Genomic DNA, 24,679 nt, shown 5'->3' with positions numbered 1-24,679 from the left:
TTGAGGAGCCAGCAGGTTGGAAGCATATCAAACATAACAAAAGACAGCAGCACAAGGATGAATGATCATCGGCAGTCAGATCAGTAGATGTTGGAGATTCAGAATATAATGGATAGATCAGAACATAGGAGGTCCAAGTATTTCTTGTTTTTTTTCTTGGACAGGAAATGTTCCTCGGCGAAAGTGAGGACTGTAGATGCTGGAGATCAGAGTCAAGATTAGAGTGGTGCTAGGAAAGGCACAGCAGGTCAGGCAACATCCGAGCAACAGGAAAATTGACGTTTCAGGCAAAAGCCCTTCATCACATTCCTGCATATTCTGATCCACAGGTTCTGTCTTCAACAATCTTTTTTTTCTCTTCACTAAGATGAATATCTAGGCCGAATGGCCTGTTTCCACACTGTAGGGAATCTACTCAATCTAATCAATCCTCTGACCCAGGAACTTTCTCATGTCCACTTCCTGAGATGTGACATAAACCGATTGTGCATTGCCTTAGGGTTTGATGGGGTCAGGTTCAACAAAGGCTTTCAAAAGGGAATTAAACTGTTATTTGAAAAGGAGCCATGCAAGTTATGGGGAAAAGACAGGAGAATGCCACTAAATCAAATGCTCATTTGGAGTGCCAGACTAGACTCTGTGGGCCAAATGGCCTCCCCCTGCACTGAAATGACCCTATTATTCTGTGTGCAAGTCATGCTGAGGTTAAAATAAAATCAGGTCCAAGTGCTTCATTAGACATCGACATTCACTTATCAATGCATGCCTCATCTGTAGGGGCTGAGGGCCTCTGAAATGTCCCAGAATATGGTTGTTAAAATGATTCAGCACCCTGATGCAGAATGGAAGAGATCATTGCTGTGCTACTGATATTTTAAATCTGTCTTTTTTCAGTGGAATGGACAGGGTTGAAATCAGACCTTCATTTTCTTTTCTGACAGTGATTAGCAAATGAAGATCAAATTCTGCTGATCTGAACCAGAATGTCAGCATCATTAGGATTGTAACATATCACTAATTCTATTAAGACTGGGCTCACTACACTAAGTATGGTTCAGATATCCTGTGCTTCTTATTGTTACATTGTTGGTGTCTTGTAGGAGCAGTACACTGGCATTCTATTTTCCTCCATATACCATCCTGCTACTGATTCACACATCAGAATGAAAATATGATATTAAATATTTGTGAAAAAGAATAACATATCAACATTTCATAAAGTAACAACGCAATGGAGAAGCCTTCCTGAAAAGCATGAGCCCAGATATCTCCAGGGAGAGAGCAGGGAGCCAGCTTTTTGATTGTATAACCTGAAGGATTTCCCTCAGCTCCATCGAGACCAGACAGGGAGATGGAATTGGGAATGTGATCATAATCAAATTCACCATGATCTTATCAGATGATGGAGCAATCTTAAAGAGCCAAATGACATATTCCTGCTCCCACGTCCTATGCAAATATCCCCGAAGAACCTAGCCATCAGACTTCATTACTAGCTTCGGATTCCTGGCCACAGGCATTCAGATTGAGAAACCGGTTGCCTGTCAAGCAGAAAAGGATGCAACCCAGGCCACATCAGGGAAGCAGAAAGGAAGAGGTGTGAGATCCGGGTTGAGGGAAACATCGAACCAGTAGAAATTGGGTGAACAGGTCCAGCACTGGAACAGCCAGGGAGATCAAGATAGGAGAGGGGGTGATTGCAGGAGTCCATAAAGATCAGGATAAGTGAGAAGACAATTGCATTTTTTATTCACTCATGGCAAGTGGACATTTGTGGCTTGGCCAGCCTTTATTAAATGCCTCTCGTTGCCCTTGAAGGTGGTGGTGAGCATAGGGACCACAAAGATGAGGAATCAGTGGAGAGAAATTGCTTCAAGTTGTAGGTGTGGTAGTGTTGACATCAGGCTACTGGTTGCGGGATTTCAATTGCTGGGATGTTAGCAGGTTTCCTTGGTGGATTGGAAAATCACATTCTTGTTCCTTCAGACCCATCAGCAATGCTACAAAGGCACATGCCTGTTCTATGCAGTAGTCTACTCCTCTCGCGTTGTCAGACTGGGAAGCCTTGTCAGCCAGAATGAAACCAGAACAGTGAATAAATCTAAGGGACACAGCCTAATTAAAATACTTAAATATGGAATCCATCTTCTAAGAGCAAGTTTACTGCATGCCTGTTAAAAACAGAAGTGAATAGGTCTAAGGCAGAATGAGTTAAGATATGGGGTATTTTATTTTTCCTTCACATCCATCCCAGATCCACTCATTTAGGGTTTAACATTTTTTACATCATTTGACTTTTATGACTTGTGAGATACCAATATTTCAATATCTCTGCACATCTGTTGCAAGCTACGTATTTCACTTCTCATGCTGTATTTGAGTATTTGATTCCTGCCAAAGTGTACTCTTTCACTTCATTAATAATGCAAGCCATTGCAGTAATTCATTCAGCCCCAATTCACATACATTGATTAATATGTTTCCTAGCTTTAAATCCACTGTAAGAATATATATTTTAAGTTCAGTTATTAAAATTAGTTCAATCCACAAGACAATTCAGATTAGTCCATATGCCTAAATTATAGCTTATTAAAATAAAACAACATTTCTGAGCTGGAAAAAGCTGGAAGGCATCAAGTGAAGAGTGTGATGTTTTCTCATAAGGGATGAAGAGGGGAAATCCAGAGCAGTGGGTCACAGCTAGCACTGACAGGTGTAAGACACCAAAGGAACACCATTGGCAAAGCACAAACTGATTTAGGTGACAAATGTACACACATGTTCCCATGAAAATAAGAAAAACAGCCTGCAGTTTTAACTTGTCACCAAAATTCACATCTGCAAAATGTGAATAGTGTATGTTTTCAGTCACATGCACTTTTTCAGAGAATTTTGTCAACATTAATCTAAATTCTAATATTATAATTATAAAGTTACAGAAATTATACTCCAATAGAAGAACATGATGCATTTCTTAAAAGTAGCAAAATAATATGCCATAATGCAAAAACAGGTTAAATCTAATCCAGTTGATTCCTGCTCTGTCAACCTCCTGACAATCATCAGTACAATAATGAAAATCACTCAAGAAGAACAGCTCACCATCATTTTCTCAAGGACAATCAGGATGGACAACAAATGCTAATCTTGCCAATAATGCCTGTATTCCAACAACGAATACAAAGAACACTATTATCAAATGGCACTTCCTTCCCAATACACAATTATCTAAAGTTCAGTTCAAATATTGCCAGAAGCTCTTGGCTCCAGAAAACAGCAAGACCTAGATCCCCAGCTCAACACTAGAGATTAAAGCAGTCCTCAAAATCAAGGCAGCAATTAACTGAGTTGATGGTTCATTATAACTTATTTGCTTTTGTACTCTATTTATAAAGACCACCCTTCTAGAATTGTGTCCTTCAGTCATTCAACAAAAATATAGAACCAAGAGCCTTGAGGAAGTTGAATTTAAGGGGAAACAATCTGTTGGCGGGTTAAGGCTCAGCACATTACTGCTAGAATTCCTCAGGAAAGCATCTTTGCCTTATCCATCTTCATATACTTCATCAGTGATATAATTTCATGCAGGCAGAAATTTTGCAGATGATTCTGTCGTATTCAGCTCCAACCATAGTTTTTATGATAATGAAGGAGCCCATTACAGCATAGAGAAGAATCTGGCTTCAGCTGACAAATTGCAGGGTTAGTTGTGTCTCCGAAGTATCAAGTGTTTTTGGGAGGCCATCAACACTTTCTGTAGGTACAGTTTTGCTTGTTCCACTGCTTCACACTTATCCCGTTGTCCTGTAATATTTTATTTCCCCTGCAGTTACTGGTATTATGATGAAGCTGCCTCTTAGAGTGCACTGCCTGAATGTGTAAGTCAAAACGTGGGAAGAAGATTTTTTTTCTCATGTCCCTTTTGTTTAATTTTCTCACAATCTTAAATCTGGATCCTTTGGTATTTAATCCATCCATCAACGGGAACAAAGTATCTCCAACTATTCTTCTGAGATCCTACATGATTACAAATATGTCTATCAAATCTCCTCTCAACTCTCTCCTCTTTCAGGAGAAATTCCCACTTCTCTAATCTATCCATATAACTAGCATCCCTTATTCCTGGAACCACTCTCACAAATCTTCCCTGCTCCCCTTCTAAAGTCTTCACCTGTTTCCTAATGCACAGTGCTCAAAATTGTAGACAATTGTCCATTTGAAGCCAAACTTTATAATGGTTCACTATAACTTTCTTACTTTTGTACTCTATGCCTCTATTTATAAAGACACCCTTTAGTTTATTTTGCCTCTATTCAGTCCTTTGATGAAAACATATAATCTTTCACTTTTCTGCACTAAATTTTACTGCCATGTATCAGCCCATTCAAACATACTAAAGTCTATTATTTCAATATTGAGCTGCAAAATGGTGATGGCACGCAGATGTGTGTTCATTCAGGAACTGAGCTCCAGGACATTGTCAACACCTTCTCCGAAGCTTATGAGAAAACAAACCTTTCACTAAACACACAAGGTCCTCTTCCAAATGGTTCCCACAGCATGTGAATCATTTTCCAGATTTTGGGAACCTTCTCTTGAAGAAGGCAGACACAGATGATGAACTTCATCAAAGTTTCCAATGTGATAGCTCAGCCTTTGATCAGCAAAGGGAATATTTGAGAACTAGGGGCTCAGATTGGTGACTAAGGTCTTTGTTTATTACTTAGCAATGATCCCATTGCTCCGAAATGCTTCAGAGACTTGAAAAAGCCAACTGCAGGCCCTTCACAAAACCAATAAACTCAAATGTGTAGCTTCTCCTGGTCCCAAAGACAGAGGCATTCACCATGAATTTGTTTCCAGTCACTCAGCCGACTTCGTATCTATGCTGTGAATTTCCCTTGTATTCCATAGACTTCAAATTTGCTGGCAAGCTTGTTATGTATGACTTAATCAGACACCTTTTGGAAGTCCACAGATAACACATCAACTGTTTTGCCCCTGTTAGAAAACTCAATCACCTTAATTAAACACAATTTGACTTTAATAAATCTATCCTGGCTTTCCTTAATTAATCCATACACATCTAAGCAATGCAATTTGGTTCCAGATTGTTATTTCTAGAGATTTTCCCACTATTGAGTTTAAACTAACTGACCTGTAAGTGATAGGTTTATCCTTACAGCATTTTCTGACCAAGAATAGTGACGTAGTGCTAATGTCACTGGGCTGGTAATCTAGAGCCTGAGGCTAATGTTTTGGTGACATGGATTTGAATCCTACCAAGACAGATTATAACAATAAAATTCGATAAAATCTGGAACTTAAAGCAAAGAAAACTGATTTAACGAAAATTGCAGTACGAATCATCCCAGTTCCTGAAATGACATGGGCACTGGTGAGTAAGTTGACCCAATCATGTGATTGGCAATGAGGCAATTGCTGACAGTGAGAGCAAGAAACCCCACTTTCCAAGCAAGTGTTGACTAGTGAGAGACCTATTTGCATTTGAAAACACCCTCAGTATTACATCAAATTGTCTCATTGATATGTAGTTTCCAATTCTCTCACCTGCCAATAGAAACCAGATGGGCAACATGAAAGTCAGAACGTAACTTGCCACCTAGCTCATCACCTCCACCTCCAGTCCCCTATCAGTCACCATCTCAGGCAATGCTTGATGGGAGTGACCACACATACATCATAGGTCCAGGTCACTGTCAATAGAGCAGGGTGCCAATTTCCCTCCATCCAGCATGCCTGGGTAATTGAAAGGAACTGCACTGGCAGTGCTTGACTGGGTGCACATCTGGGCTTTAAAATGGCACTGATATCAGGAATCCTGGGAGTGGCCAGTACTTGTGCCTGTAGTGAGTGAGAGAATATGATGAGTGGAATATAATAGGAGCTTTGGAGTCGAGGTAATGAGGCAATTTTGGGAAGAGAGCATGAGAAAACTCATTTATAGAAAGAAACACTCCCTGAAACTCACCACAACTGACACATATCTGATATATGGCACAATTCAGCTCTCTGCAACCATTGTTAATTGTTATAAAAAACTATCTAGTTCCTTTGGAGAAGGGAGTCCGCCAACCTCACCTGGTCTGACCTACATGTGACTCCAGATCCATAGAAATGTGCTGACTCTTAACTGCCCTCTGAAATGACCTACAGACTAAAATAGTTCAAGGATAATTAGGGATGGTCAACAAATACCGGCCTGCCCAGGAATGGCCACATCATACATGATAAAAGAAAATTAAACTTGCACAAGAAAAGGTACATTTGTCTTGCCTTGATAATCAATAACATCACCATAACCAGTCCTCCAACTATCAACATTTGGGAATTCCACTGACCAGAAACTTACCTTCAATGGGTCATTTATATCAACACTATGGCTAGTGAGAACAAAGTTAGAGGCTGCTGCTCTAAAGCAACTGCAGAAAATTAAAAAGAAAATGTCAAGGAGGATAAGAGTGTAATGGAGTTACTGAAGAGATACTTAAGTGGAGTGGATGACAATTGGTAACCAAAATAAGCTGAATTAATTAGGGTACAAGGGAAGCAAATAAAAGCAAAACTAAAACAAGTTAAAATTAAAAATAGGGCACAAGGTAAAAGGAAGTTCAAAATATGGACAGTATAACTAGAAAGCAAACAGCCACAAAAATTGAGATCTTAAATTGTGTGTTCACAAACAAGAAAGAAAGGATATTATCTTTCATTATCTTTAACCTTATTTATCATTTACATAAGTGATTTAGATGATAATTTAGAAAGCATGGTTAGTAAGTTTGCAGATGACACCAAGATTGGTGATATAGTGGGCAGTGAGGAAGGTTATCTAAGAGTACAAAGGGATCTTGATCAATTAGGTCAATGGGCTGAAGACTGGTAGATGGAGTTTAATTTGGATAAATGTGAGGTATTACATTTTAGAAAAACAAATAAAGACAAGACATACAATTAAAAGTAGGGCCTTGGGCAGTATTGTAGGACAGAGAGACCTAGGAGTTCAGGCACATAATTCTTTAAGGTTTGCATCACATTCAGGTACGGTGGTTAAGAAGGTATTTATCATGCTTGCCTTCATTGCTCAGACCTTTGAATATAGGATATGGAGCTTTCTGTTGAGGATGTACAGGACATTGATGAGGCTTCTTCTGGTCACTTTGTATTAAGTTCTGGTCACCCTGTTATAGGAAGGATATTATTAAGCTGGAGAGGGTTCAGATGACAGTTGCCTGGATGCTGCTGGGAACGGGGGGTGTTTGAGTTATAAGGAGAGGCTGGATAGTCTGGGACTGTTTTCACTGGAGTGCAGGAGGTTGAGTGGTGACCTTATAGAGGTTTATAAACTAATGAGAGATATAGATAAGGTGAATGGAAGGTGTCTTTTCCATAGGATGGGGGATTTCAAGGCTCGGGGCATATTTTTAAGGTGAGAGGAGAAAGTATTTAAAAAGACATGAGTGGCAATTTTTTTTACACAGAGAGTAGTTCCTGTATGGAATGAACTTCCAGAGGAAGTGGTGAATGGGGGTACACTTTGAACTTTTAGAAGACATTTAGGTAAGTACATGAATAAGAAATGTTTGAATGGATATGGGCCAATCGCAGGCAGGTGGGACTAGTTTAGTTTGGGATTATAGTCAGTATGGACTGATTAAACTGAAGGGTCTGTTTCTATTTTATGTCTCTACGACTCTATGATATGATTTCAAAATTGTCTGTTAAACAATTTATCTTAAAGCATGAATTACAGTCTTAGAACATAAACTAGAAAAACTTACAGGTGAAGAAAGAAGCAAAGGGAAATTTCTCGGTGAGGGAGTAATGTTAGATTCTTCAGTCAATGATATGGCCTGGATAACATCTGACTTTGTAAATAGATGTGTGGCGATTGAAACTGAAGACCAGCATCATCACAAGCAGAGTAGTCATGACAAAAGGACCAGCATTTATTGCCCATCCCAAACTAATTTGTTAGAGGTGAGCCACCTTTTTGAACTGCTGCAGTTACATGGTGTGTACACAATGCTAATAGTGAGGGAGTTCCGGGTATTTGACCAAGCGATTGTATAGGAACAGCGATATAGTTGCACATCAAGATGGCATACATCTTGAGGGTAACTTGCACTTAATAGGGTTCCCATGTATCCTCTGCCCTTTTCTATCTAGTTTGTGCTGGACACAAATTTGAAAGATATGGTGGCTCAGTGGTTAGCACTGCTGCCTCACAGCACCAGGGTCCCAGGTTTGATTCCAGCCTTGTGTGGAGTTGCACATTCTCCCCGTGTCTGCATGGGTTTCCTCCGGGTGCTCCGGTTTCCTCCCACAGTCCAAAGATGTGCAGGTCAGGTGAATTGGCCATGCTAAATTGTCCATAGTGTTAGGTGCATTAGTCAGAGGGAAATGGGTCTGGATGGGCTACTCTTTGGAGAGTCGATGTGGACTGGTTGGGCCAAAGGGCCTGTTTCCACACTATAGGCAAACTAATCTAATCTTGTCAAAGCAGCTTTAGTGTGCTACTTCAGTGTATTTTGTATATGGTACAGTGCACTGTTATTAGAATGAGTTAAGGTGCCAGATGTGTTGTCGAACAAGTCAGATGCTTTATCTTGGCTGGTATTAAACTTCTTGAGTGTTGCTGAAGCTACACTCAATCAAACAAATGCAGAGTACTCTTGACTTGTTCCATGTAGATTTGTGTACATTCTTTGGGGTGTCAGGAGATGAGATGTTCTCTAACGAATTCTGAGCCTCTGGCCTGCACTTACAGCCATAGTATATGATTAATCCAGTTAAGTTTCTGGTCTTGTATTGTACTTTCAAAAGGTTATCTCCTCACATTTAGATGTGCTTGGTGCTGCTCTGGGAATGCTCTCTGGCACTTCTTATGAACTCAAATTGGTCCCCGAGCTTGGTAGCGATTGTACAGACTGGGTTATGTCAAGCTTTGAGTTTAGAGATTGTCATTGAACACAATTCTGCTGCTGCTGATGGTCCACACAGGCTAACAGTTTTGAGCTGCTGTAGTGAATCTCAATCTAGCTCTCTTTGCAGGGTAATAGTGTCCCAGAGTACAGTAGACTGAATCCTCAATGTTAAAGACAAGACTTTGTCTCCACAAGGACTGTCAAAATATATTCCTGTGAAAGGGAAAAGTACGACAAAAAAATAGTAGGGATTAAAATGAAGAAGAAAATGTATGTTCATGATGGATGTGAGGTAGAAAATACAATTGGGAACCAAACCAAATATGGAAGTTTCAGAGGAGAATTGAGAAAGGAAAAACAAAAAGCAAAGACAAAATATGAGAAGAAACTGGTAGCTAAAATAGAAAGGAGTCCAAAAGTATTCTATAGGCATGTAATAGTAAAAGGTGGTAAAAGGAGGAATGTGGATAATGACAGACGAGAAGGAGATTTATGAATGGAGGCAAATGGCATGGCAAAGAATGAATTATTTGCATCTGTGGCACTGACCATGGTGAAAGAGAAGACAATTTGGATATCTAAAGAATTTAAAAATGGATAAGGCAGAGATATAGAATAGACTGTGTGTATGTAAAGTTGAGAAGGCACCAGGCCTGGATGAGAAGCATCCTCTGATACTAAGGGAAGTGAGAGTGGAAAATACAGAGGCCCAGTCATAACTTTCACTCAACTTTAGACTCAGGAGATGGTTCCTGTGGACTGGACAATTAAAAACATAACATTCTTGCTCAAAAAGCATGTAACGATAAGGGCCAGTGGCAATATGGATAAGAATTTGGCTGAGTGATAGGAAATAGAGTGTCATGGTTATTGACTAATTCAAAGTTTGTGAGAAGATTTGTAGTTTGGGTGCTCGTTGTTGTGGTTCTGTTCGCCGAGCCGGGAATTTGTGATGCAGACGTTTCGTCCCCTGTCTACGTGACATCCTCAGTGCTTGGAAGCCTCCTGTGAAGCGCTTCTGTGATGTTTCCTCCAGCATTTATAGTGGTTTGTCTCTGCCGCTTCCAGTTGTCAGTTCCAGCTGTCCGCTGCAGTGGCCGGAATATTGGGTCCAGGTCAATTATTGACTAATTTTTGGAATGAATGAAGGTTTATAGTGGTGGTATAGACTGTGTGGTATTCACACAAAAGTGGATGACTTACACTATGAAAACACAGGAAAGGTACAAGAACAAATACATTGTTTTAATTGGTGATTTCATGCAAACAAAATAGAAACTTGGAAAAATCTATTTGATAGGTGATTTGATAGTTCATGATTGCTCATTTGCCCAAGTGTGTCAACTTGATCTTTTGGGGGGGAGAGCGGGGGGAAGAGTTTGAAAATGAAGCAGATATTTTGTAGGTAATGGAAAACCCAGCACTCTTAGGACACAGAATCATATAATGTCAAAGTTTAACATGACCTGAGAGTCATCAATATCAAATGCCACATCCATGCACATAATTTTCAGTGGGCTAAAATAATTAAACGAATGAGCAATTAGAACAAATAAGTAGGAGGAGATTATTCAATAACATGTCAGTGGACAATAATTGCAAGATCTGAAAGGTACAATGTTGAGTACACAGGAGAGGTATTTCCCCAAAACAATTATTCCCATTGTGTAATGGATAACAAAACAAGTGAAAAAGTAGAGTAGTCATGATGGCAAGATGGTGAGAAACCTATTTAGAAATTACATAATCTGTAAACTTTCTATATCACAACACTTAATATACTTCAAGAAGTGGTGAATTAGCTGTAAAGTGTTTTGAAACTCCCTGAGATCATGAAGCTTGCTCTATAAGTGCAAGTCTTTCTTTCCAAAATTCTGCACAGAATTCTTACAAAAATAATGAGATACATTGTTTTTTTGCTGCATATGTTTTGGTAGATTATAGCAACATCTCCACAGAAGCAAGGAGATAGGCTGAGATGTAAAATGATAGTGTATAAAATTAGTATCCAAACAAACATGATCTAGGTTAAATGTCTATATTTTAGGCTGAGATCAGCATTTTCATTGTATCAGCATTTTACTGTTTGCTTACAAAAGCCAATGCTTCCTGTGCTGCCTGGATAGTCCTAGGTTGTTAAAAATGGCTTGCATTTTTTCTGGATTTGGCCACTGAATATATAGAATCTACTCTCAGAAATTAGGCCTACAAAATCTGACAGATGAACCACAAACCTCTCCATTTTGTTTGTCACTGACTATCCAGACTGGAGAGAGGGGGATTTGGTGATCAGAGTCTGAGGAATGACACAGACTGACCTGCAATACAGGCATTGACCCAGGTTAACATTTAATTTGGGGACTGGCACAGATGATGGCATGTAACCTTGAATGAGGCAAAATGCATTGAATTAAATACTTTATGCTATTCTGGGAAGCATAACTGCTCCATTTACCATATAATTGTAAGTTCTTAGTAAAATAGCCTTGTAGCTAAAATTTTATTTAATCTGGTGATTTCCATGTCTTTATTAAATACTGAAGCAATTTGTGTTTGTATGCACCAAAACATGAGCAACATCCAAATTGGGTAGACAAGTGGCAAGTAACATTCACATCACACAAGTGACAGTCAATGACCATCTTCAATAAGAATCTAATAATTGACCTTAACTGAATCCCGCACTATCAACATCCTAAAGGTTGCCATTGCCATAGATCAGAAATTGAGCAAGACTGGATATATAAATAATGTAGCTACAAGAGCAAGTCAGTGGCCAGGAATTCTGCAGTGAGCCACTAACTGCTTGTCTCCCCATTGCTTGACTACTATCTACAAGGAACAAGTAAGCAGTGTGAAAGAAAACTCTGTTTATCTGTATAAATGCAGCTCCAACAACTCAAAAAGCTTGACAGCATTTAGGTCAACGCAGCCCACTTGATTGGCATCCCATCCACCACCTTCACCACCAATGCACAGTAGCAGCAGCGTACACCATCTACAACATGGACTGCAGTAATTCATCCTGGCTCCTCTGACAATATTTTCCAAACCCATTACTTCTAACACCCTGAAGTACAAATACAGCAGATACATGGAAACATCACCTCTTGCAAGCTCCCTGCCAAGCCTCACACCATCCCGATGTGGAACTTTATTGGCATTTCTTCACTATTAAAAACCTGAAACTGTCTTCCTAATTACTGTGGATGTCCCAATACCCCTCTAGTGCAGTGGTTCAAGAAGGGAGCTCACCACCACTTTCTCTAGGGCAATGATGTCCTAACTCATGACACCTACATCCTATGAATGAACAGAAATAAAACAACGAATGGGCATTTATATTTAAGGGTAAAGTATCCAATAAAGAGATGTTGACTGAACCAATCAATAATTGGAAAGGAATAGATAAAGTAATCAGAAGGCAATGGCAATGGAGTGGCATATGTCAACAAATCTGCTGGCTGATTCCGATATACTGTCTTTGAATTGGTCTTTTCTCTTAACCTCTAAACTGAGGTAAGTTTATTTTATACTGACACTATTGCACAATTCAAAATTAATTGAGCTTATATTGGCAAGTCAGTGTGAAATTTAAGCAGTCCACTATGTCTTTCAATTTCAAGAGTACTTGGGGTTATAAAGAGACATAGCATTATTTTCTTTATCTGTAATTTATGCCACTAATCACTAGCTAATATCCTATTGCATTAAAACAAAATTTCCCTATGTGCTAATACCCTGTTCATAAGCCAGTTTATTTGGCATTGCGGTTATGAGCAGAAGAATTATCCCAACATGATGTTTTTCAGCTGCTTAAACAAAAATTGCATTTGATTTATATTGTATTACTATCCTAGGACTTAGACGTTACTTTCCTTTAAATCATATAGCTAATAAGTAGCTTAGCATAGCAGTGGAGCAAGTAGCAGCAACTGCCAGTAAGGTGAAATCCTGATAATGGTAACTTTAATTCAATGCAAGCATTTTGAGAGACATCAAAGATAGTAAAATGGAATTAAAGTTATTGCGAGTATGCAGCCATGAGTATGTGAGCCTAAAATAGTACTGACTTGAACACTATATTTTACAATGATTCCAACATTAAAGACAGTTACTCTGATAAAATTCCATGTGGAGCTTTCTAAGCAACATTCTTTTTTTAAATCAACAACACTTTATTTTCTCTCAAAAGGATGTGATTGCCAGGGCCACTTAGTCTCAACCATACATGCTTGAATATTTAACAAACTTCACTCAATTTTCTTGTTTTCTTTAATAAGGAATATTGGCTCTCAACACAGACTTGCAGTGCATGACCATTATGATTGCCAGCGACACAAAAAGGTGAATTTGCTAAGTTCAGTTCAATGAGCCCATTTTAGGATTCCTAAAGCTGAATTGATTTAAATGGTGATTCAAGCAGAAGCCTTGTATTTTGGAAAATATATGATTTTGTCTAAGAAATGTCAGCATATTCAGCCATTTTACACCTAAACTAAAAAATAAAATACATAATATATCATGAAATGAAAGAGCTATCCATTATATTTTCATAGACCTTGTCTTATGCAGCTTCATGTGCAGTGTCAGCTGAAAATAGCTGTTCTGAATTCTGCAAAAGGTGACAAATCTTTGGAGAATTTCAAGCCTCAAGGTCAAGGGAGATCAATAAGATGACAATGTATGAAAATCAAGTTAAGAGGCTGCAGCATGGCAATGTACGGGGAGGTAATTACGATCTTGTTTTCTAATGTAAACTAAGGTTTTAAATAATCTGTCCAGCATTGTACAATGTGGGGTAGCACTCAGTTAAACAGCCCAGAAGGTTTCTCAAGTTCCCTGTTGTGTGCTGAGGGATTACTTAAAGAATCCCAGGCAAGGAAAGAAATCTATTATGAAACCAAGTTAAAAATCACACAACACCAGGTTATAGTCCAATAGGTTTATTTGGAAGCATTAGCTTTTGGAGCGCTGCTCCTTCAACAACCACCTGGTGAAGGAGCAGTGCTTCGAAATAAACCTGTTGGACTATAACCTGGTGTTGTGTGATTTTTAACTTTATACTCCCCAGTCCAACACTGGCAATGCTATGAATCCAGTTCTCAGTAGAAATTCAACAATGCCTTTTAGAGGATATATATTTATTAACAGTGGGTAAGAATGGAACCAGGTAATCAGATTTGGACCCAAAAGACAATCCTTTATCTTTCCATCCCCCAATACATAGCGATTACCAGAACTTCCTGTCTAGGCACGCAGAATGGATAGTTGGCATGTCACGGGATGACTGTCCTCAACATGAAGCCACATGGGTTTGTTCCGGCGAGAGAATATTAGGAAATTGAACAGAGAAAGTGAGTATGCTATTTATTTCAAACCAGTTTTATCTTCTGTCCATTGTTCATGCCATGTTCACACATCAGCTGGGAGTCAAGTAATCTACTGCCAAACCTTGGACTAATAAGTAGCAAAGTCCTGGCACACGTAGAGATGTAAAGCACAGAAACAGACCCTTCGGTCCAACTTGTCCATGCTGACTAGGTATCCTAACCTTATCTAGTCCCATTTGCCAGCATTTGGCCCATATCCCTCTAAACTCTTCTTACTCATATACCCATCCAGATGCTTTCTTAAATGTTGTAATTCAGATGGGCAATAGAAAGGCAGAATTTACTCACTGGAATATAGACCGATGTTTCTGTAATGGCCAAAAGGATTTCCAAAAAATATGTTGCCTTCCTGGTGCCTCCAAAGGACACCACTGAACAAGCATGTTCTCTGGGGAAAGGGGAATATTGAGAAGTCCCTGTCTATATTGGAATCAATGACATGGATAGGAAAAGTGTTGATGTCTTTCAGGCAGAGTTTCAGAAGCAAGGTAAAATATTAAAAATAAATGGACTTCAAAGATGGTAATCTTGGAATTCCTCCCAGTCCTTTAGGTTAGTGAATACAGGTACAGTGTCCAGGGTGACTATGTTTCTTACTTGCTGTCTCCATTTCTGCCAACACCTCTCATGAGTGAGTACTTGGCATCTACATGTTGCCTTCTGCAAAAGGACCACTGAGACCATGGTGCTCAGTCTAATTATCCATTGGTATCTCACTCACAACATTGCAAAATCTGTATACAACAAATTCCTCAGGAATTAATCAGAAATTATAAAATGTGGTACAGACTGAGCCACAAAGCCAGCGAGGCCCTAGGTTTGTTCCTTGATTGGTACCAACCCTAACATGCACTGTACCATGAGAAAAGTCTTGGCCTCATTCCAATCTGAAAGAAATGAATGCTCAATAATTCAAAGTGTCTACTAAGAACAAATCTAAAAAGGCTTGTAGCCAACCACTTGGAGGAAACTTTCCTCCCAAGAGCAAATTGCAAAAGCTTTCTAAAATTAATGCAAATTGAACCAGTCCAGTTGCATAGCATGACGTAACATCCAGTACAAGGCATGGAAAGGAGGGGAATCAGAGTTCCCTATTGAAACAATCTGGCAAAGCCAGTCATCGAATGAAGGCCAACTCACTCCTAAGAGGAGAGAACAAAACAGAGATGTGTGTGGGTTCACCATGGTTCTTGGCAGCCAGCAAAGTGCAGCAGCATTACTGACTGACAGGGGATCAGGAAGCTACTCTGTTCCACAAGGTGAAAGAGCAAAATTGTTCAAGTGTAAACGAAGGATGTGGGAGGGTGTGTAGAGGTGGGGGGGCCGGGGGCCGGGGGGGCGAGTAGGAGAACAATGTAGCAGTTTTGCCTCATGGGTGAAGTTCCATCAGTGAAAAAATATCAAACCTAAAAGTGTACAGAGTACTTCTGAAAATAAAGGCTGACCTTTTGGATTCTGTTTTTGGCTTTGAGGATGAGATTGGGTCATTGGGACAATTCTATCTGCTTGGTCCACACCTGTTCGTATGCCAGCTTTTAACTTGATAACTAAAGCGAAAACAAAGATTTAAAACATGATAACACAATGGAAGCAGAATGGGTGGCCCTCAGCTTCATTACACAGAACTGCAAGTGGGTGGGAGGTGGGGAGAGGCTGCCCCACAAGAATAACTGCCCTCCTTTCTTAAAATATTACTTGTGGTACTCGGAAAATGATTGGCACGCCAACTGCAGCGCCTAGCTTGCAGCGCTCCTGGGTGATATTTTTTCAGCTGACACCTTGAGGTATTGGGTTTTCAGAAGTTACAGTGAAACCAGCCTCTCCCCCACACGTTGCTCCAGCATACCATTGGTTTCAGCCCTGTGACCGTGTATTCCGAACAGATAAGACAGACGTTGTGTGCAAATATCAATGCCACACCCAATTTATTAACAGTAAGCACAAAATACGTGACTTCAAAAAATGGAGTGAGATCACAGAACGCCTGCGTCGGTTTACCTTCAGTTAGTGTATAAATGATGAATGACTTGGGGCGCGTCTCGTCTTATTGTTCCCATTGTATACCAATGCTAGACTAAATGATATGCTAAAATGTAATTAAAAGCTTCTATAGGTGGATAATTCTGGTTAATTGAAAGCATATGGTTGAACGAATAACGGGCACGGAGGAAAACAATATGAAATACACACATTAGTACAAAGGTATTAAACCTGGAACGCCCCCATAATAAAGTGAGGTCTCCTGCATGGTCCTAGTGCCGTCAAAGTTACCACGTTCAGTGCTTTTACAATCCTTGATCCTCGCCCTAAACCTCTAACAGCAACTGTACGTGGGAACGGAAATGCAATGGGTTACTCAATTTCAATCAGCTCGATATCCGCAGTCTGCAATGTTCAAATCAATAATGAAGCTAAACAAAAGTTGAGACTGAAACTTCAAGATAAGTCTATGAGGCTGAATTGGTTTTAATTAAGACGGTGGGATTTATTCAGAACACGTCCATCTGCTGAGCATTTCGTCAGCTTTTCTCGGCTTTAGTTTTGCTGACACAAAAGGCACGCCTACACTTTCCAGTTGCTGAATTTCCCAGCGGAGTTCAATCTGGAAAGTGTCCTCAATCGAAGAATGTTACATTAAACATTAAACGTTAGACATATGAGCAGCCTGCAGTCAAAGCACGCTGCAGAAACTCCAACAAATGAGACAAGCCGGCAAGGAACACGCCGCATCTACTGATGCATATCGAGCGATTGAGACCTTGAAGAAGAAAAAAATGCTGCAAATTGGCGTAGTAGCCAGCATCTCCGTCCCTCCCCCCACCCCCGTGTATTTTAGGCAGTGCACTCTGCAAACCGCAGCAGTGCACGCTTAAGAGAGCAGTTCACTTCAGAGTGTGCAGCTAAACTGATTGCATTCTTTTATGGAATACGATTGTGCTGTGAGTTAAACATTAAACCGAGTGAAATAAGCATCGAGCATGATTTGTACGAAAACATTGTTAACTTGAAGAGAAAAGTTACCCAAAGTGTATGTAATGGCACTAAGTATACCAGTGAACGTTAACAGATAAAGAGATAAACTACCATCATTTAAGATTCATCAATGTGGTTAGTGCTTGCACTTTGGTGATCATTTGTTTGAAAGCTTTTCTGTCATCTTCCTTTGTGGTGAATGGCCACATCACATAATGTAACTCTGAGGTGTTGGTCTGAATTCCTGGATAGATCATGAAAGGGCAAAGTATTCCCCCACCTGCCCACTCCATCCATTAAGGATTCCATGATATTAGCTACTTCCATACTGTCCTTGAGCTGTTCAGTATTAATTTTCATATGTTCATCTTTATTAACAGCAGCCTTCACAGTAATCCCTAGTCGCTTCAAATGAAATCGATTCAAATCCAGTTACTTGACCGACTTGTCACTCACTGCAGTTCATGAGCTGCTAGAAAACTACGACCTTCAAGATAATACTCGGAAAGTAAACGTCGATGGAGATATTTAACGTCTCTACTTGAAAGGAGAGACTTTCTCTTTAAGGACAAGATTAAATTAAAACTTATGTGGGCAAAAACCAAACAAACGCCTTATGAAATGTAGCAAAGTGCGTGCAATCCGGCACCAAGGTAGAGAAGGGCAGGGGTCACTGCAGTCAAAGAGACAGCTGCTTGTTTTAAGGGGCTCCAGGTAAGCGCACATAGAGGAGGGTCCATCGGACAGGGACAGACATGATGAGAAACAGAAAAAGAAATAGACTTTCACTAACTATAAAGGAAAAAGAATGAATCTTTTTATAAAACAATTAGCAGGGGAAACAGTGTGCCTGTATATTGCTCTGGGAAAGCATAAAATCTGCAAAAGAACACATATTCAGGCTAATATCCGGAATCTGGGGAGTGCTCTGTGGGTATAGCGGAGGGTGAGGGGCTGCTGTTGTATACTTGCGCCACCACAGCGATCAGACTGCACACATTCAGTTTCTGCTTGAATCTTTATCCTCACTCCACGCCTCCAACTCCGGCCCACCCGCGAAACAGGGTGAAATGGGTGATAGTGATTTCGGTGCGTTATTACCGAACGAAAAAAAAGTTTTCCAAGCGACTCTTTAAAAAGTTTCCCTTTACTGAGTTCTTTTCAAATGTGGCATTTTTAAAAAAATACATTACAAAGCGCTGGAGTATAGAATATAATGATTGCAGGAGTTCTAATCTTTCATATTAATCACTTTTCGCTTGCGCTTTAATGATCTGTCTCATTATGCCCATAGTTTAAACCACGTTGGCGTTTGAGAAAGAAAGTGATATCCTCCCGCGACACTGACTTTCTGCCACAGTTTGGCTCGTTTAGGGTGTTGTGCATTAGGACCCGGGGGAATCTCTGGTGCTCTGGAAATGTAGCAGTGCGGCCGCCGTATAGACACCTGCTGGAGGCGTGAACCCAGAGGCAGAGGCTTGGCTAAGAGCCCTTTGCTGGGAAAAGAAACTCTCCATGTACATTCTGGTCAGCAGCAACGAAGAATGTTACATTAAACCTCTTTCAATCAACTATCGGGACGAATAATGCATGGCGAGGTCATGGTACACATGTGGCCGAATTGCCTCTTGTACATTTTCAAAGACAGATTGAGGAAGCTCAGCCTGGTTAATAATGTATGGCGATATGTTAAATCAGTCTTTGCTGTGATCGCCCCAAGTATTACCTCCACCAGTGAGTCATATGATTGCAGCAGTCCACTGCGTTTGCAATCCATGTCCAACTTCGACAATACAATCCCACCTCTGATTATTTTGCAGCTTACCTGTCTAACTGCACAAATGGGGCACCTCTGCAGGATCTAACCATACAGATTCTCAGTTAGTTTCCGGTGTGGATCCCAGTAAATGACATTTTTATAAGATTATTGAATTTGGTAGATGGGCGGCCGGAGACATATATTTCAAGGCAAACGCATCTTAGTCAGCATCCAATGGCTATGCACCTAAATTAATGGCCCCATCTGATCGTATCATTGCACCATTAGCCAGAATCTGTTTTTCTCTACACATATGGAACCAGGACCGCTGTCAGCTAGCCTATCCATTTTCCGCAGACTATCATTTTGAAAGTTAATTATCTAAACGGAATTTACGTAAAATCCTCACGCAAATAGGTAGACATAGACAGAGGCGGATATGCTGATATATTTATAATGAATTGCCGTTACCATACACCTAAATTAATGTGATGATCCTATCATTTAGTCATGTCTGATATTCTTAGATCACGTTATAGGAATCAAAATACGTTCCAACTGCTGTCTGCTTGCATCGTAGAGCTGTGTTGTATTAAACTCTTCCATCTGGCATTGTCGTGAAAAGGAGAAAAGAATCATAAGACGCTTCTTTTATGACCTACTTAAGGGCAATTAGATGCTTTGTCTCTGCTACTTACCAAATCGGCTGTGATCCTGTCTGGTTCCCTGGATAGTTCCATTAGGAAAAATCTCTAAGTGAAAGCCAGTCCTGCAGTACAGCTGTCTCCGCCTGAGAATCCCCTTTAAGTGAGCCAGGTCCGTGACTGAGCCCCTGCTCAAACCTCCCTCGGACTGGCCGAGGTGATCACTCAGGAGAACCGGGTTATCCACCGGCAAAACGGGCACATTCCCAAAAGGTATTGCATCCTGGACACCAAGATAGTTCCCAACTTCACCTAACGGAGCCATCAGTCGCCGCCGGCGATTCTGCTTCTGATAATAACAAAAAAACAAGAATATAGGTGTCAGCCCAAATTGATCTCTCGTGTGTTTTCCTCTTTCAGTTGTTTTTTTTTAGAATGTATTGTTTTGACTGCAATCCATTAAAACATACATAAAAAGTGATACGCTGTTTTGGTTTGGGGCAGGTTCAAGGTCAATCGCTGTAGTCTACGAAACCACCACTTTATACTCACACATAAACATATTGGTTTTTTTTAAATAATCCCAGGTCTAGCAGGCTGTTTGATCTTCAGGCGATCCAGCTGCATTGAGAATAAAAATTCGTAGTTTCTCCATTGGAAGAAGATAACGATGATCATAGCAACTTAAAACCCGGCGTTATTGGATTTTTTTTTAGATGAACAAGGCTACGTCAGAATTTATGAATTCTGACTCCAGAAAGGCATGCGCTGTTTTTACTCTATAAAAGACTGCATACATCAGCATGAATCCTTGAGAAATATAGATCGCACGTTGCTCGCTGGGGCAATCCAAAAACTTTGATCTTATTTTTTTCCCCCAAACGTCACCTTTTTTTATTATCCAAAAGACTTGAGGAAGATCTGGAGGAGTGTCTGAGGCTTCACACGCTCGCCTTCAGCAGCAGAAAGATCTGCAAGTCCAATGCTGGGTTGCTGGCTGCTTTGAAACAGGTGTTCCTTACGCAGACCCCACTGTGAAATGTGTGTACTATCTGCGTCTGAACTATACTCTCCATAAAGCACGCAGAGTGGCGCAGAAAAGCAGGCATGGGTTGGGTTTAAGGTAGACTTACCAACGACATATAGGCTCCTTCTCGGTCCTAGTGCTCATAGGTTACTGGAGGAGGAATTTCATCGCTTGAAGCGGTGTATTCAGCCCTTTACAAGTATACCGCTTCATATCTCCTTCCATGAAACTTTTCAGATGACCTCAGCCGCAGTATTATGCAAACGAAGGTTATGTCTCACTGATTGTATCAGCGAACTCAGTAAAACGAGATTATTTTTCATATCACGGAAGGCAACGCTTCTGGGTTCAACCCCAAAAATGTGAGATAAATCAGAATGAAAGCTATTACAACTAATAGTCTTAATAATGGATATACGGTTCACCAGCAAAATCGATAAGCAATAAGAGGAAGCTTTGTCAAATTATTGAATACAGTTTTAGCTGCACTGCACACTTGCTGCGCTGAGGGAAATAGCACTCCCCAATAGGATATAGCTTCAGAAACATCTCCCTTCCCTCAGCTATTTCGGGAAAGCTGTAGTTTGGTGGGAAGGGACCCGATGACTGACAGAAAATAACCTTGACGAGTAAAAGTTTCATAGATGAAGTTTTGCAGGTTTCTGATAAAAAGTGTATGCTTGAAGTAATATCCCATAAATTGAGTTGGTTCAGATTTACAAATCCTGCACAATAGATTTGAACACCAGCTTGGACCGATCACCTTCAAACTTAACTAGCTACCTTCCACAGCAGGAATAGATTCGGCTCAGTGGAATGCAATTTAGGAATTATGTTACTTACCGTCACTGTTGATATTACCCACAAGAATACTCGGAAGCTGGGCCTGTACTGAAGGTGTTTCACACTGGACAGCAAGTGAAGCAATGAGGACAAGTTGGAAAGTAAGATATGGTCAGTGGGATGGCACATTCACGAATGAGCTAAAATGTAAATGTTTTATTTCACTACCTCAATCGTATCATTCACGGAGCCATTTCCCCCACTTGACAACAGTAACTCAAGCAGGGTTAGACTTTTTAATGATGACAATGGTTTTTAATTAACGCATGATAGATTCCGCACAACGATCGTTTAGATTCCTTGACAAAGTATAAGAAGCAAACCGATATTCGAATTGGATGGAAGTCTGATGTAACTTCGGCCGTTCAGTGAGCAACGATGATTCCGGCGCTAGGACCCAGGATGGTCTGATCGTTAATTCGCCGTCCTGAGTTTTTCTTTAAAAAATTAAAAAAGAAAAAATTGCTATTTCAGGAATAAAGGTCCGGGGGAAAGGGGAAGTGTTAAAATTAAAATCAGGAGTTTAGAAACTGCTGTCCACCCATCAATCACGCCCTTAATAGATCTGGGAATGAGTTCGGCTGACAGCGGCAATGCGAACTGGCAGGAGATTCGGGGAAAGGGTTGCGGTACTTTCGCTAGAAGTCGCTGTAGAGCCTGTACTCGCTCAGTATTGGCAGCATTCTGTAATATTCTTTGTGTGTTTGTATCATTATTTATTTCCTTATTGGCTTACCATGGAAGCCTAGGTTTTTTTTTTGGCTTAATCATCTCCTTAATGTAATTTGCATATGGATCATTGTTCTACTGAATAATACGAAACTAGTTGAGCTTGAGGTTTTATTTTTAAAAATAACTAATATAAAGCATTTTTTACTGCGCTGGCTTCTTTCTCCTGTACAATCTCACTTTGCCTGGACAATGTCTTCCATACGATTCCATTCAATGGTAAATTTAATAGGTTTTATTTTTCAGTCCGTTATTTTACTTAGCTGAAAATCATGTTTCCGTACGATATTGTGGAATGATCGAGTTCATGAGAGCAAGTTTTGGGGAGGTGTGGTTAATTTGATGCTGCTTTAGTGGTTTAATTATGAAGCAAAGTGCTCCACTTAAATAAAATTTTTTAATGACGTACATACTCCTCTGCCCACCGGTTTAATCGCTGGAGAAACATGAACTGAAAATCGGGAATTAAACATTTCCGAGAAAGGTTCATTTACTGCACTGTGACAGCAATGGAAACGGACGTCTATAGAGCATCTTGGGCTTTTTGAGATGGTCACACAGTAATTTAAAGGGGCAGAACCACAATGACTTCATCCAGAACCCAAGAGTTGTCCTATTGGTTTGACTTTCTCTTTGAAAGAAACGTAGGAAAAAAAGATTATCTTAAAATACTTGAAGAAACTCACTGGAACAAAAATTGCATACATTATTTATGATACCATATATGAAACTGCTCATGCTGATCTAAGTTCTTAACAGCATTGAGAATCAACACATAAATAACTTACAGTGAGTATTTGGCTATTGCATGTGTACATTAAAATCAGTGTTTCCAATCATAGAGTCATAGAGATGTACAGCTTGGAAACAGACCCTTCAGTCCAACCTGTCCATGCCAACCAGATATCCCAATCCAATCTAGTCCAACCTGCCAGCACCCGGCCCAAATTCCTCCAAACTCTTCCTATTCATGTATCCATCCAAATGCCTTTTAAATGTTGCAATTGTACTAGCCTCCACCACTTCCTCTGGCAGCTCATTCCATACACATACCACCCTCTGTGTGTAAAAGTTGACCTTACCATTAAGTGTATAAGCCCTGCTAAGATTTGCTTTCTCAAAATGCAGCACCTCGCATTTATCTGAATTAAACTCCATCTGCCACTTCTCGGTCTATTGGCCCATCTGGTCACGACCCTGTTGTAATCTGAGGTAACCTTCTTCGCTGTCCACTACACCTCCAATTTTGGTGTCATCTGCAAACTTACTAATTGTACCTCTTATATTTGCATCCAAATCATTTATGTAAATGACAAAAAGTAGAGGACCCAGCACCAATTGTTGTGGCACTCCACTGGGTCACAGGCCTCCAGTCTGATAAACAACCCTCCACCACCACCCTCTGTCTTCTACTTTTGAGCCAGTTCTGTATCCAAATAGTTAGTTCTCCCTTTATTCCGTGAGATCTAACCTTGCTAATCAGTCTCCCATGGGGAGCCTTGTCGAACAACTTACTGAAGTCCATATAGATCACATCTATGGCTCTGCCCTCATCAATCCTCTTTGTTACTTCCTCAAAAAACTCAATCAAGTTTGTGAGACATGATTTCCCACGCACAAAGCCATGTTGACTATTCCTAATCACCCCTTGCCTTTCCAAATACATGTACATTCTGTCCCTTAGGATTCCCTCCAACAACCTGCCCACCACCGACGTCAGGCTCACTGGTCTATAGTTCCCTGGCTTGTCCTTACCATCTTCTTAAACAGTGGCACCACGTTTGCCAACCTCCAGTCATCCGGCACCTCACCTGTGACTATCAATGATACAAATATCTCAGCAAGAGGCTCAGCAATCACTTCTCTAGCTTCCCACAGAGTTCTAGGGTACACCTGATCAGGTCCTGGGGATTTATCCACCTTTATGCGTTACAAGACATCTAGCACTTCCTCCTCTGTAATATGGACATTTTGCAAGGTGTCACCATTTATTTAGTTACTTTCTATATCTTCCATACCCTTTTCCACAGTAAATGCTGATGCAAAATATTCATTTAGTATCTCCACCATTTTCTGCGGCTCCACTTAAAGGCTGCCTTGCTGATCTTTTGAGAGCCCTATTCTCTCCCTAGTTATCCTTTTGTCCTTAATGCATTTGTAAAAACTCTTTGGATTCTCCTTAACTCTATTTGCCAAAGCTATTTCATGTCCCCTTTTTGCCCTCCTGATTTCCCTCTTAAGTATACTCCTACTGCCTTTATACTCTTCTAAGGATTCACTCAATATGTCCTGTCTATACATTATATATGCTTCCTTCTTTTTCTCAACCTAACCCTCAATTTCTTTCATCATCCAGCATTCTCTAT

The 24,679-nt window shown here is 40.3% G+C and overlaps 1 protein-coding gene across 5 annotated transcripts in view; it reads right to left on the bottom strand.

Moving 5' to 3' along the window:
- The window catches only part of LOC122550744 (fibroblast growth factor 9), a 63,301-nt gene extending 41,430 nt beyond the window's left edge, over nucleotides 1-21,871 (bottom strand). Inside the window, exons 1-2 of one of the 5 annotated variants that reach the window (XM_043691945.1) lie at nucleotides 21,585-21,871; nucleotides 19,769-20,063 (exon numbers count right to left, since the gene is read on the bottom strand). In XM_043691945.1, the coding sequence (XP_043547880.1) occupies nucleotides 19,769-20,063; nucleotides 21,585-21,713 (424 nt within the window). In that variant the 5' untranslated portion in view covers nucleotides 21,714-21,871. Of the gene's footprint in view, nucleotides 1-19,768; nucleotides 20,064-20,266; nucleotides 20,783-20,847; nucleotides 20,978-21,584 lie in introns of those variants that run through there. The other 4 variants (XM_043691941.1, XM_043691942.1, XM_043691943.1 and 1 more) reach the window with 4 other exon arrangements.
- Nucleotides 21,872-24,679: the final 2,808 nt, after the last annotated feature.

The sequence above is a fragment of the Chiloscyllium plagiosum genome, chromosome 6, assembly GCF_004010195.1.
Source record: "Chiloscyllium plagiosum isolate BGI_BamShark_2017 chromosome 6, ASM401019v2, whole genome shotgun sequence".
Classification (NCBI taxonomy): Eukaryota; Metazoa; Chordata; class Chondrichthyes; order Orectolobiformes; family Hemiscylliidae; genus Chiloscyllium; species Chiloscyllium plagiosum.
This window is presented reverse-complemented; position numbering and strand designations above follow the sequence as displayed.